General features: G+C 43.8%; 1 protein-coding gene across 4 annotated transcripts in view; it reads right to left on the reverse strand.

The window, feature by feature from the left end:
• The window catches only part of RAI1 (retinoic acid induced 1), a 208,810-nt gene that overhangs the window by 5,730 nt on the left and 187,098 nt on the right, over positions 1 to 15,982 (reverse strand). For all 4 annotated transcript variants that reach the window (XM_056534105.1, XM_056534106.1, XM_056534103.1 and 1 more), the window contains exons 3-4: positions 4,810 to 4,903; positions 81 to 130 (exon numbers count right to left, since the gene is read on the reverse strand). In XM_056534105.1, coding sequence (XP_056390080.1) covers positions 81 to 130; positions 4,810 to 4,903 — 144 coding nt within the window. The remainder of the gene's footprint in view (positions 1 to 80; positions 131 to 4,809; positions 4,904 to 15,982) is intronic.

Here is a 15,982-nt window from a genome sequence, read left to right on the forward strand (position 1 = left end):
CTGCAGTTGTCCCTTAATAACCACAATGGAGTCAGTGTCCTTAATGTATTTACATACAATGGGGAATGAGCTTATGTTACCTTATGTTTAGGACATCTTAATGAGAAGTTCTCTTCATTTAGCAAGCAACCTAGAATATAAAAACACATCATATATTAGTCTAGAGATGGCAAAATGATCCACTGCTTATAATTCTGTGGCCATATCTGTAAATCATGGTGAGGAGACGGATTCTTGGGGTGGTAGTCACATAAATGGGGTAATAATCCCCTATGAATGTAGCTTTACAGGGTGTGAGTTTTCAGAGAATTGAGCATTCGGATCACGAGACACAAGAATACACGCCATAAAGTGTTTAAATGCAGCGATCCCTATTGATTAAATATTGATCTACCATGTCGGTCATTACTGGCTGGTGTTGCTGCAGATAGCAGCCGACACTCGCCGGGTATGGCTTGTGGTCTGCTTCCAAGCGCACGCCATACTCCCATACCTGACCCATGCCATTAAATGTACATCATGGGTTGGGAAGGAGTTAAACTGTGCCTCCACCCTTCTGACAGCAGGTGGCGCCGTTGGAGGCTGCCAATTGAAGTAGCACCCCTGCTTGTCAATCATTGAACTGGACCACCCATTGGACTTCTTAGCCCAGAATGATCAAAATTTCTTATGAGCCGCCCATCTTATGAACACCTTTAAAGGGGTACTCCAGTGGAAAACATTTTTTTTTTAATCATCTGGTGCCAGAAAGTTAAACAGATTTGTAAATGACTTCTATTAAAAAAAAAAATCTTTACCCTTCCAGTACTTTTTAGCAGCTGTATGCTACAGAGGAAATCCTTTTCTTTTTGAATTTCTTTTTTGTCTTGTTCACAGTGCTCTCTGCTGACACCTGATGCCCGTATCAGGAACTGTCCAGAGCAGCATAGGTTTGCTATGTGGATCTGCTCCTACTCTGGACAGTTCCTGATATGGACATCAGGTGTCAGCAGAGAGCACTGTGGTCAAGACAAAAAAAGAAATTCAAAAAGAAAAGAATTTCCTCTGTAGCTAACAGCTGCTAAAAAGTACTGGAAGGGTAAGGATTTCTTAAAGGGGTACTCTGCTGCCCTGCCTTCCGGAGCTCCGCTCGCAGCGTACGGAAGTTTATTACTCTGAACGCTGTGTGCGGGCTTCCGTGTTCGAGGCCGCCCCCTCGTGAAGTCACGCCCACCCAATAAACAAAAGTCTATGTGAAGGGGGGCGCGACCGCTGTCACGCTCCCCTTCCCATAGACTTTTGTTGAGGGGGCGGGAGTGACGTCACGAGGGGGCGGCCTCGAACACGGAAGCCCGCACACAGCGTTGAGAGTAATAAACTTCCGGACGCTGCGAGCGGAGCTTCGGAAGGCAGGGCAGCGGAGTACCCCTTTAATAGAAGTAATTCACAAATCTGTTTAACTTTCTGGCCCCAGTTGATTTAAAAAAAAAAATAATGTTTTCCACCGGAGTACCCCTTTAATGTCTGTCATTAACCGACTGTGTTGCTGCAGATAGCAGCCGACACTCGCCGGGAACAGAAAGGGGCTAGATCCCGAGTGCACGCCATATTCCCTCACCTGACCCATACCATAAAATGTACGTCATGGGTTGGTAAGGGGTTAAACTGTGCCTCCACCATTTTGACATCAGATGGTGCCGTTAGAAGCTGCAAATGACTCAACTGGACCGCGCCACCCAGGAAGCTGTACAGCAAATAACTCTCTGTGCTCGTCTATATGAAGACCTCCAAGGAGCTCCAGGTAAGGACCAAAATTTGTTCTATCGAGCCCAAAATTTTTGGTAAAATTGTCTATACCGTTCAGTATTTCCCTTACAATGTATTTCCAAAAAAAAGAAACAGAAACTTAAGTTGGACTTAAGTTGTGTATAGCCCGGGGAGCTGGGCCGCTGAGTATACACGCTGTACGCTGCTCGTGTAATTGATTTCTTTCTCTAGGAAATTCTCCTGTTGTTTCTGGACTTGGAGAAATGTCAATGTGTAAGCTCCGGGACAGGGGGGGGGATGTAAGACACGGGAAGCACGACTGCAAAACAGGCCGTAGGAAAATAAGAAGAGACATAGTACGAGCGCTGCTCCCCAAATCTCCTCTCCGGGGGACGGAGAAATGCGCCTTGTCTTGTTCTACAAGGTGAGACGCGGCCAAGAAATACAGTACGCCTGGACGGCTACGCGCACAACTCCACGTCAACTACCTCGCTCTATGTTACTTTCGCAAGTAGGAGCCTCTCCTCCTTAAAGGGAACATCCACCATTTATGGATGACAACCCTGTGAATATTTCAGTATGTGGTCCCCAAATTGTAGACCTCCAGATGCTGCAGAACTACAACTCCCAGCATGCCACGCATAAAAAGAGTGAGGACAGAGAGCAAGTCAGAGGACGTCAGAGCAAGTCAGAGGACATGTATGCCCACCTCTATGGGCATACATGTCCATAGGGGAAGAGGTATGCCCAAACTGTTGCCCTCCAGCTGTTGCAAAACTACAACTCCCAGCATGCCCGGACAGCCGTTGGCTGTCCGGGCATGCTGGGAGTTGTAGTTCTGCAGCATCTGGAGGTCTACAGTTTGGGCACCACAGATTGAAATATTCACAGGGTTGTCATCCATAAAATCTGTGGCCCCCAAACTGTAGAACTCCAGATGCTGCAGAACTACAACTCCCAGCATGCCCGGACAGCCGTTGGCTGTCCGGGCATGCTGGGAGTTGTAGTTTTGCAACAGCTGGAGGGCTACAGTTTGGGCATACCACTTCCCCTATAAAAAGCTGTGGACATGTATGCCCATAGAGGTGCCGGGGCTTTGGCTGTCCGGTCATGCTGGGAGTTGTAGTTTTGCAACAGCTGGAGGGCTACAGTTTGGGCATACCACTTCCCCTATAAAAAGCTGTGGACATGTATGCCCATAGAGGTGCCCGGGCTTTGGAAGAGCCACCTCCGTCCTCTGATTTGCTCTCTGTCCTCACTCTTTTTATGCTGGCCATGCTGGGAGTTGTAGTTCTGCAGCATCTGGAGGTCTACAGTTTGGGGACCACAGATTGAAATATTCACAGGGTTGTCATCCAGAAAATCTGTGGTCCCCAGACTGTAGACCTCCAGATGCTACAGAACTACAACTCCCAGCATTCCCGGACAGCCGCATATTGGGAGTTGTAGTTTTGCAACAGCTGGAGGGCTACAGTTTGGGCGTACCTCTTCCCCTATAGAAAGCTGTGGACATGTATGCTCATAGAGGTGCCGGGGCTTTGGCTGTCCGGGCATGCTGGGAGTTGTAGTTTTGCAACAGCTGGAGGGCTACAGTTTGGGCGTACTCTCTTCCCCTATAAAAAGCTGTGGACATGTATGCCCATAGAGGTGCCCAGGTTTTGGAAGAGCCACCTCCGTCCTCTGATTTGAGGGGAGTGCTCTCTGTCCTCACTCTTTTTATGCCGGGCATGCTGGGAGTTGTAGTTTTGCAACATTTGGAGGTCCACAGATTGGAGACCACTGCTTCAATGTAACTCTTTCACTATGGTAGGCAGTGGGCATGTAAGATGCCCATAGAGGTGCCCAGGTTTTTGACTTTGACAGAGGACACTTTTAGGCTGGGTTCACACCACGTTTTTGCAGTACAGTTCCCGTATACGTTTTCAATTTGAAACCGTACGGAACCGTATTGAAAACCGTACGCATTGACTCTCCATTGAAAACCGTATGCCAAAAGATTCATCAGGTTGTGTCCGTTTTGTATCCTGTACGGTTTTGTCAGTTTTTTCCCTGTACCCAAAACCGTAGCCTACGGGTGCATTCACGCCACGTTTTTGCAATACAGTTCTTGTATCAGATTTTTGATGAAAAACGGATTCCTCAAAATTGGACTAAACTGTATCAAAACGTGTGTACAAATTTCAACCCGTATACGGTTCGAAAAGTGATGTACGGTTGCATCAGTTTTTAAGAAAAAAACGTTTCACTTGTTTGATTGAATTCCATGAAAATAAAACTGTGCAAAGTCAAAAACCGTATGGTGAAAACCGTATGGAACCGTACGCACATACAGTTCCGATTTACTCCCATGTTTTAAAAAACATATACGGTTTAATACGGTTTTTCACCTGGACCAAAAAATGTGGTAGACTGCGGTTTTGGGTACGGGGAAAAAAACGGACAAAACCGTACAGGATGCAAAACGGACTAAACCGGATGATGCGTCTGACATCCGGTTTACAATGTTAAGTCAATGCATACGTTTTCTATACGGTTCCGTACGGTTTTTAACTTGAAATCGTATACGCGAACTGTATACCAAAAACGTGGTGTGCCTGCAGCTTACCACGGTTTTTGGTCTGTGGGAAAAACCGTATTGAAAGTTTTTTTTAAACATGAGGATCAATGTGGGGACCATAGAGCACCGTATGTGTGTACGGTTCCATCCGGTTTTCATCATACGGTTTTTGACTTTGCACAGTTTTTTTTCTTGGAATTTCAAACAAACAAGTGAAAATTTATTCATAATGGAACGAAAAGTTAAAAACTTAAATGTTTTTTTCTTAAAAAAACGGATGCAACCGGACATCATTTTCCAAACCGTATACGGATTTAAATTTGTACACATGTTATGATACAGTTTAGTCAGTTTTTGAGGAATCCGGATTTTTTTTTCATCAAAAACCTGATACGGGAACTGTATTGCGAAAACGTGGTGTGAACCCGGCCTTAGTTACAGTCGGCCCTACACAACAATAGACGGACTGATTTCATCCCAGGATGCAGTGCGGTGACCTGACTTACCTGCCTCTGTAGCGCACGTGTAGTGGTAGGTCTGCGTGCATCCCTTGTGGTTGCAGCCCACGGTCGCTCCTGGTTTTTGACACCTAGGGCAGAGCTGTAAAACAAGGAGAGGAACCATTTGTCAGACAAGGTCGATCTAGGACAAGTTTATACAGGGTCAGCACAAAAAATATAATATAAGCAGAAGGTGATTCACCGCCATTCTATGTGACTACCCAGAAACCCCTGCTGCAGCTCCAGTGGGTAACTTTACTGTGTGGACTTGTCTAAGAATGTTAATGTGCTGACAACCATCTGATCTTCGGTTTACAATACAAACTACATTGAAAGTATATACTCTGAAAATTATAGAAAACAAATCATAGATGGGTAACTTATCCTGTACTGATCCTGAGTTATATCCTGTATTATACTCCAGAGCTGTACTCACTATTCTGCTGGTGAGGTGACTGTGTACATATATTACATTACTTATCCTGTACTGATCCTGAGTTATATCCTGTATTATACCCCAGAGCTGTACTCACTATTCTGCTGGTGGGGTCACTGTGTACATACATTACATTACTTATCCTGTACTGATCCTGAGTTATATCCTGTATTATACTCCAGAGCTGTACTCACTATTCTGCTGGTGAGGTCACTGTGTACATACATTACATTACTTATCCTGTACTGATCCTGAGTTATATCCTGTATTATACTCCAGAGCTGTAGTCACTATTCTGCTGGTGAGGTCACTGTGTACATATGTTACATTACTTATCCTGTACTGATCCCGAGTTATATCCTGTATTATACTCCAGAGCTGTACTCACTATTCTGCTGGTGGGATCACTGTATACATACATTACATTACTTATCCTGTACTGATCCTGAGTTATATATCCTGTATTATACTCCAGAGCTGTACTCACTATTCTGCTGGTGGGATCACTGTATACATACATTACATTACTTATCCTGTACTGATCCTGAGATATATCCTGTATTATACTCCAGGGCTGTACTCACTATTCTGCTGGTGAGGTCACTGTGTACATATATTACATTACTTATCCTGTACTGATCCTGAGTTATATCCTGTATTATACCCCAGAGCTGCACTCACTATTCTGCTGGTGAGGTCACTGTGTACATACATTATATTACTTATCCTGTACTGATCCTGGGTTATATCCTGTATTATACTCCAGAGCTGTACTCACTATTCTGCTGGTGACGTCACTGTGTACATACATTACATTACCTATCCTGTACTGATCCTGAGTTATATCCTGTATTATACTCCAGAGCTGTACTCACTATTCTGCTGGTGGAGTCACTGTGTACATACATTACATTACTTATCCTGTACTGATCCTGAATTATATCCTGTATTATGCTTCAGAGCTGTACTCACTATTCTGCTGGTGAGGTCACTGTGTACATACATTACTTATCCTGTACTGATCCTGAGTTATATCCTGTATTATACCCCAGAGCTGTACTCACTATTCTGCTGGTGAGGTCACTGTGTACATACATTACATTACTTATCCTGTACTGATCCTGAGTTATATCCTGTATTATAATCCAGAGCTGTACTCACTATTCTGCTGGTGAGGTCACTGTGTACATACATTACATTACTTCTCCTGTACTGATCCTGAGTTATATCCTGTATTATACTCCAGAGCTGTACTCACTATTCTGCTGGTGAGGTCACTGTGTACATACAATACATTACTTCTCCTGTACTGATCCTGAGTTATATCCTGTATTATACTCCAGAGCTGTACTCACTATTCTGCTGGTGAGGTCACTGTGTACATACATTACGCTACTTATCCTGTACTGATCCTGAGTTATATCCTGTATTATACTCCAGAGCTGCACTCACTATTCTGCTGGTGAGGTCACTGTGTATATACATTACTTATCCTGTACTGATCCTGAGTTATATCCTGTATTATTCTCCAGAGCTGTACTCACTATTCTGCTGGTGGAGTCACTGTGTACACGTGAAAACGTTTTTAATTCATCAGTGGTGCCTCGATAATGCTGGGCTGCCTCTAGACTGGAGGACAGGCTGCTCGATCCCTTAAAGAACCAGTGGAGGTTTTCAGGAATGCTGCGGCTAAATGGACATCTATTCTCTCAGGATCAGTATGCATCATCACCCTGTTGTTTTGCAGACAGTGTAAATAAGGTAGTGGTTAGGGGTTCGGGGTACCTGACTGGTGAAGTGATGGAGGGTGACGTGACCAGGGACAATGCTATGGTGGCACCCTCTCCGCTGTAGTCAGCAATTAGTCTTATAGGACTAGATTTGTGGCCTTTGTTTATTTTGACCTCTGCTCTGTTCTTCTGAGATATGACCTAGATACATTGGTATTTGTCGCATTATATACAGTTGTTTTGTTGTTGTGATATTGTCTGCATTCAATTTATCATTGCGATCCGGTTTGGATCTGCACTTCTTATTGCAGCAAGTGACACTTCTATTGTTTTTGTGTTCCTGTTTACTGTTCCATTGTTGTATATGAAAATTTCTTCAATAAAAATCTATTGAACCAGAGATATGGCCTGGAGAGGTTTGTTGACCGGCTTTAGACCCTTTATGCGGGGCAGAGAATTTCCCACTATCGAGATCGGGTCTGGGTTTGTCAGGGGAGTCCTTTGAGCCTGCTGTTGTATGTGTTTGCAAGTGATCCATTCCTTAGAAGAATTCATTGTGGACTGCTGGCAGGGGCGAGGATGCATCAGGCAGCAATGAATTACACTTTGAGGGTGGTAATGTACGACACCATCTTTGTTTCCTCACAAGAGTAAGGGTAATAGGCATAAAGCCTAAAGGGGTACTCCGCCCCTATCCAAAGGATAGGGGATAAGATGTCTGATAGGGGATAAGATGTCCCAGCGGCAGGACCCCGCGATCTCCCTGCTGCACCCAGCGTTTTTTCAGAGCATCAGGTGCAGCGCCGGAGACTCGTGATGTCATGGTCATGCCCCGCTCGTGATGTCACGGCCACGCCCTCTTAATGCAAGTCTATGGGAGGGGGCCTGATGGCCGTCACACCCCCTCCCATAGACTTGCATTGAGGGGCGTGGCCATGACATCACAAGTGGGGCGTGGCCCTGATATCTTGAGCCTCCACCCCGCATGGACAGTCATCCGGCACGGAGTGAAGTTCTGATGTCTGGGGTGCCGCAGCCGAGATCGCTAGGGTTCCCAGCAGCGGGACCCTTACGATCAGACATCTTATCCTTTAGATAGGGGATAAGATGTCTAGGGGCGGAGTACCCCTTTAACATCATCGCTCAGAAGGTGGATCAGTGGAAGGGTTGGTCTTTCACCCTCTGGGAAAGTGTTAAACTGGTCAAAACGTTCCTGTGGCACCCCGCGTTCAATGCAAGTCTGTGGGAGGTGGCGTGATGGCGTCATGCCCCCTCTCATACGAGCCTTCCGGTGCCGGGTGCAGCAGGGAGATCGCGGGACCCCAGCAATCAGACATCTTATGACCTATCCTTTGGATAGGGATAAGATGTCTAGGGATGGATTACCCCTTTAAAGTCTCATTATTAGACTGGTTTGGTTTGTTTATATGTATAGTTTTATTTTCTATGTACATATTATTTAGTTTGCACCCAGAGTTGGGATTAGCGTTAGGTTGGGCAGTGGGTTAAAAAGGAGGGAGTTTCTTTGTGATTTCTATATATACTGGGCTGGTGTATGGACGTCTGTTATCGTGTACTGGGTGTGTTAGTAAAATGGGAATAATTAAAAGGATATTTTTTTTATTTGACTATGCTCCAGGGGCTGTAAAGTTAATAATATAGTTAGTATTAAGTTCATAATATTGTGTCTGTACCTGTGTTGTGGGCTGGTCTCGCAATTCTTATGTGATCTTTGCCCCGAAGTTCATTTTTAGCAGTATACAAAATGAGTGTTGTTTCGGGCCTTTCCTAGGTTGCAATGCGGCCTAAGACATTGCATAGCATCACGAGTCAGGTGCTGAAAGGGAGCGTGTCTGCTTCAATGGGTGGGGAAGATTATTCTTCACAGGACTGCAAGGAATTGTAGTTTCAAACACAGCACCCATGGAAGGGAGCCTAGCTGTGCTGCAATGGGTGGGGTGGGGAGATAAGTCACCTACCCCCTAGAAACAAGAGATCCTGGGGATTGTAGATGAAGGGAGGGCACATAAACTGTAAATATCCAGTTCTCACAAACAAGCCAGCAGCCTTAAATTTAGCCTGGCCTACTGACAACCTAGAAACACAAGCAAAACCACAGGGGTCTGCACGGCTGAGGGGTTCCCTTTACAAAAACTGGTTGTAAGGTAAATCATTGTGGCACTCCAGCTGTTGCAGAACTACAACTTCCAGCATGCTGATGGTTGTGGCTCTGCAACACAACATGAACCACTCTTTTGCTGGAGGGGAGGTCAACATTCTTTATCTGCTATATTACCCATGTATCACAATTTCACAGTATCCAGCATCTTTATTGCTGCAATATAAAATGACACAGAACATCAAATACTGATGCATTTCGGGTCCACACAGCCTAAATTCATGGCATGACTAAGGGTCATGAGGATCTGAAACAAGTCGGTATTTGATGTCATGACTTAGACACGTTGATATTTGACATCATGACTAAGGGTCGTGAGGACCTAAAACACGTTGATATTTGACATCATGACTAAGGGTCGTGAGGACCTGAAACATGTCGGTATTTAATGCCATGACAAAGGGTCGTGAGGACCTGAAACACTTGGATATTTGATGCCATGACTAAGGGTTGTGACCTTAACCATGTCAGAGATACAGAACATCAAATTCCAATGCGTTTCTGGTCCTCATAAGCTTAAGTCAGGTCATGACTAAGGGTTGTGAGGATTTGAAATGCATCAGAATTTAATGTCATGACTAAGGGTCCTGAGGACTAAAGATACATCATTATATGATGCCCTGACTAAGGGTCGTGAGGAAGTGAAACGCATGGGTATTGGATCTCATTAATAAGGTCATTAGGACCCAAAAACACTTCAGTGTTTGATGCCATGACTAAGGGTTGTGAGGACCAGAAAAGTATTGGTATTTGATAACATGACTACATTTGTGAGGACCAAAAACATGTTGACATTTGATGCCATGACTAAGGATCATAAGGACCTGAAATGTGTCAGTATTTAATCTCATGATTAAGGGTCATAAGAACCCAAAACAAGTCGGTAATTGATGCCATGACTAAGGGTCTTGAGGACCTGAAACACGTTGATATTTGACATCATGACTAAGGGTCGTGAGGACCTGAAACATGTCGGTATTTGATGCCATGACTAAGGGTCGTGAGGACTTGAAACACTTTGATATTTGATGCCATTACTAAGGGTTGTGAGGACCTGAAACATGTTGATATTTGATGCCATGACTAAGGGTTATGAGTAGAGATGAGCGAACTTACAGTAAATTTGATTCGTCACAAACTTCTCGACTCGGCAGTTGATGACTTATCCTGCATAAATTAGTTCAGCTTTCAGGTGCTCCCGTGGGCTGGAAAAGGTGGATACAGTCCTAGGAGACTCTTTCCTAGGACTGTATCCACCTTTTCCAGCCCACCGGAGCACCTGAAAGCTGAACTAATTTATGCAGAATAAGTCATCAACTGCCGAGCCGAGAAGTTCGTGACTAATCAAATTTACTGTAAGTTCGCTCATCTCTAGTTATGAGGACCCAAAACATGTGGGTATTTGATGCCATGACTTAAGATCATGAGGACATGAAATGCATTGATATTTTATGTCATGACTAAGTGTCATGAGGACACATAACATGTCGGTATTTCATGGCATGACTAAGGGTCATGAGGACCACAAACATTGGTATTTGATGCCATGACTAAGGGTTGTGACAACCTTAACCATGTCAGAGATACAGAACATCAAATTCCAACGCGTTTCTGGTCCTCATAAGCTTAATTCATGTCATTACTAAGGGTTGTGAGGATCTGAAATGCATCAGAATTTAATGTCATGACATGAAGGGTCCTGAGGACCAAAGATACATCATTATTTGATGCCCTGACTAAGGGTCGTGAGGAAGTGAAACGCATGGGCATTGGATGTCATGAATAAGGTCATTAGGACCCAAAAACACTTCAGTGTTTGATGCCATGACTAAGGGTTGTGAGGACCAGAAAAGTATTGGTATTTGATAACATGACTACATTTGTGAGGACCAAAAACATGTTGACATTTGATGTCATGTTTCAGTATTTAATGTCATGATTAAGGGTCATAAGAACCCAAAACATGTTGGTATTTGATGTCATGACTAAGGGTCGTGAGAACCCAAAACACAGTATTTGATGTCATAACTAAGGGTCATGAGAACATGAAAGACATTAGTATTTTATTTCATGACAGAGGGTTGTGAGGACCTGAAATGTGTTGGTATTTGATGTCATGATTAAGGGTTGTGAAGACCCAAAACATGTCAGAATTTGATGTCATGACTACGGGTTTTGAGGATTCAAAATGCGTTGTATCATTTAATATTGTAACAATAGAGATACATGCCTTTTAAAGCACTTTCCGCACTGGACATTCCTTCTGTTTTCCATTGGATGTGAACTGCAGGCACTGCCAGTTAGTCCATGCGTGGGTGCGGCAGGTGGAGGATGGAGCTGTTGATTTTGTTAAGTGTTTGGATGGACAGTAACTAGCATGCCTTAGGGCAGTGTTTCCCAACCCAGTCCTCAAGGCACAGCAACAGTCCAGGATTTTAATTTTTCCCTGTTCTATTCGAATGGAGTAACTGAAAAAACCCGGAATGTTGGTGTGCCTTGAGGACTGGGTTGGGAAACACTGCCTTAGGGACATTCAGATTAGGGCAGTTCAGCAGCTCTTGTAAGCATTCCCCGCAGGTTGCTGGGTATTGTTAGTGGAACAGGGTAGTATATCAGATGAAGGAAGCTGACCTATCCACAAAGATCTTCTCCTTCTCATGTAAACCTGATGGGATAACTGGAATGGCTGCACTGGTAGCACTGAGAACAAACTATGCATCAAGTAATGACCCCCCCAATAATCCATCCTGTATATTGTGTAATCTCTGATGTGCAGATGTAGCAGAGCCTTCCAACCTCATCAAGTATGATCACAGTGCAGCAAAAAAAAAAAAAAATTAATAAATAAGTGCTCCATGCGTGGGCGTCTTAACCCTGTGGATCTAAGCTTTGATGCAGATGGAAAAATCTGGGGCACAGAATACAGATGAAGGTGCAGGGACGGAGCACTAGGATTACCCTGTGAACATGCAGCAGCTCCTCTGTCAGCATTTGAAAATGTCCAAATTTCTAACGCAGAAAGATTGCCCATGTACCACTGACAGTAACCGGAAGGATTGCCCAGCAGTAAATGTTAAGTGCGGTAAAAGCTATGTTTCTATGTTGTTCCAATATTAAATGAGTTAAAGTTTTGGGTCCTCACAACCTTTCATCATGTCATGACTAAGGGTCGTAAGGACCTGAAACCCATCTGTATTTGATGCCATGACTAAGTGTCGTGAAGACCTGAAACCTGTTGGTATTTGATGCCATGACTAAGGGTCGTAAGGACATGTTGGTATTTGATGTCATGACTAAGAGTCGTGAGGACCTGAAACGTGTCAGTATTTGATGTCATGACCAAGTGTCGTGAAGACCTGAAACCCATCGGTATTTGATGTCATGACTAAGGGTCATAAAGCCCTGACACCCGTCAGTATTTGATGCCATGACCAAGGGTTGTAAGGACCTGAAACCCATTGGTATTTGATGCCATGACTAAAAATCGTAAGGACCTGAAACCTGTTGGTATTTGATGTCATGACTAAGTGTCGTGAGGAACTTAAACATGTCAGTATTTGATGTCATGACTAAGTGTGGTAAAGACCTGAAACCCATTGGTATTTGATGTCATGACTAAGGGTCCTAAGGACCTGAAACCCATTGGTATTTGATGCCATAACTAAGAGTCGTGAGGACCTGAATAGTGTCAGTATTTGATGTCATGACTAAGGGTTGTAAGGTTGTAAAACCTGTCAGTATTTGATGCCATAACAAAGGGTTGTGAGGACCTGAAACATGTCAGTATTTGATGTCATCACTAAGGGCCGTAAGGACCTGAAATCTGTTGGTATTTGATGCCCCGACTAAGGGTCGTAAGGACCTGAAACTTGTCAGTATTTGATGCCATCACTAGGGTCGTGAGGACCTGAAACCTGTCGGTATTTGATACCATGAATAAGACTTGCAAGGACCTGAAATGTGTCAGTAATTAATGTCAGGATTAAGGGTTGCAAGGACCTGAAACACGTCAGTTTTTGATGCTCTGTATCATTTGATATTGAAAAAATAAAGATACATACCTTTTACTGCACTTTCTGCTGCTGGATAATCCTAGTTCTTTATCCCTACACCTTTATTTTTGTGCAGTCTTAGACAACCCCAACCACTGATTCTCAAAACAGAGGGGCTGCAGCATAGGATGGGTGGTGGACTAACGCCTCATCTCCTCCATCATAGTCAGTAGATATACTACATATAACCTCTATGGACTCCCTGCCTCTATTTTAGCCATAACCTAACATTCATTGATCACGCCACATGTTTTCCTATTAAATTTCTTATACTTCCGTCTAAAAAAAACCACTAAGAGAGTCTCCGCTTAAAACATTACATAAAACCCTTTTATATAATCCTTATATAAGGTTCGACCGCTGTACACTTTGACTGTAGACTGCAATGATGATGTAGTAACCTCTCCTGGACACTAGGTGGTGGCATTGTCTAATAGTGCAGACGGCTCTGCATGGCCACAACATTTAAAGGGGAAGCGCGATTTTATTTTGCGCCTGGTTTAAGTGCGACATAATGAAAAAAGGTGCACCTTTCGAATGTACATTGCGCATCGGTTCCCGGACCCCATCATTTCGAGATCTCTGCTTGCTGTCAACATAATGGGAGCAGAAGACAGTACAGCCCAGTCTGGACAAACATTCTGTGAGCGAAACACCTCAGCAGCACAAATCTTTTTTCTCCTTTACTGAAAGCTTGCTACAATGTATCAGTGCAGGTAAAATGTATCAGGGTCTCTCCAGCTGTTGTAAAACTACAACTCCAAGCGTGCACGGACAGCCGAAGGCTGTCCGGGCACGCTGGAAGTTGTAGTTTTGCAACAGCTGGAGGCACCCTGATTTGGGATACACTTACCTGGAGTCCAGATGGTTTAGCTCACAGAGGATTGTTTATACTGGATACAACTGTAACAAACTCTCAGCTGTGGGATGAATTACCCTGCAGTCATATATGCATATATATTTTTGAAGCCAAAACTAGAAGAGGGGTTCAAGAGGACATGGAAATCTACACGAAGGACAAAGACATTCCGAAACGCCAACAAAAACTGCACATGTGACTCCACCCTGGCCTCTGGATGTAAACTGGAATGTTCCCATTCACCGACAGCAAACAGAGATCTTGAAAATGGCGAGAAATTGAAAACCCAAAATATAATGGAAAGCTGGCAGTACTTTCATTTAGGCTTTGCAGTACTTACAAGAACTTATGCTGCAGTGTTTTCTACAATCCAGACTTAAAGGGGTTATCCAGGAAAAAACTTTTTTTTTATATATGAACTGGCTCCAGAAAGTTAAACAGATTTGTAAATTACTTCTATTAAAAAATCTTAATCCTTTCAGTACTTATGAGCTTCTGAAGATAAGGTTGTTCTTTTCTGTCTAAGTGCTCTCTGATGACACCTGTCTCGGGAACTGTCCAGTTTAGAAGCAAATCTCCATAGCAAACCTCCTCTAAACTGGGCGGTTCCCGGTTGTCATTAGAGAGCACTTAGACAGAAAAGAACAACCTTAACTTCAGAAGCTCATAAGTACTGAAAGGATTAAGATTTTTTAATAGAAGTAATTTACAAATCTGTTTAACTTTCTGGAGCCAGGTGATATATATATATATATATATATATATATATATATATATAAAAGTTTTTTCCTGGATAACCCCTTTAAATGTTGCTGGTGTTCTTATCTCCTCTAACTATGATAGTGGGAGACACAGGGACTTTATCGTAGGGGCTTCAGGCATTATACAGGTGCCTCGCCAAAAACACGAAAACTACAGCAATATTGGAGAGGTGCCCAACCCGGTCCTCAAGACCATCCAACAGTCCAGGATTAGAGTTTTTCCCTGTTCTATTCCAAGTGAGTAATGAGAAAACCCGGAATGTTGTTGGGTCTTGAGGAATGGGTTGGGGACCAATGCTTTAACAGGCTCTAACAGAGTGAACCACTTAAAATCTAATTTTGCTGGTGCTGGTTCTCGTCTCCAAACAAAAGTGTAACTATGATGGTGGGAGACACAGGGACTTTATTGTAGGGGCTTCACGCACTGTACAGGTGCCTTGCGAACAACACTGGGCCCAGCAGAGAAGATGACAACTCCAGCAACATTGGAGAGGTCCCCAACCTAGTCCTCAGGACCTACAAACAGAGGTCCCCAACTCAGTCCTCAAGACCAACCAACAGTCCAGGATTAGAGTTTTCACCAGTTCTATTCCAATGGAGTAATGAAAAAAGCTGGAACATTGGTGGGCCTTGAGGACTGGGTTGGGGCCAACTGCTTTAACTGACTCTAACATAGTGAACCATCAAAATCAAATGTTGTTGGTGTTCTTGTATCCTACCAGAAGTCTAACTATGATGGTGGGAGAGAGACAGGGGCTTTACTGTAGGGGCTTCACACATTGTACAGGTGCCTCCACTGACCCAGCAGAGGAGATGAAAACTCTAGCAACATTACATAGGTCCCCAACATAGTCTTACATTTTTCCCAATTTTATTCCAAGGGAGTAACTAAAAAAACTCGGACTGTTGGTTGGGGGCCACTGCTGTAATTGGCTCTAACATAGTTAACTACTCAAATTCAAATGCTGCTGGTGCTCTTGTTCCTACTAGAAGTCTATGATGGTGGGAGAGACAGGGATTTTACTGTGGGGCCTTCACACATTGTACAGGTGCCTCGTCAAAAACACGGACCCAGCAGAGGAGAACTCCCCAGTCTACAAGACCCACCAACAGTCCAGGATTTGATTTTCCCCTGTTCTATTCCAATGGAATAACTGAAAAA

Source organism: Hyla sarda, chromosome 8 (genome assembly GCF_029499605.1).
Source record: "Hyla sarda isolate aHylSar1 chromosome 8, aHylSar1.hap1, whole genome shotgun sequence".
Lineage (NCBI taxonomy): Eukaryota > Metazoa > Chordata > Amphibia > Anura > Hylidae > Hyla > Hyla sarda.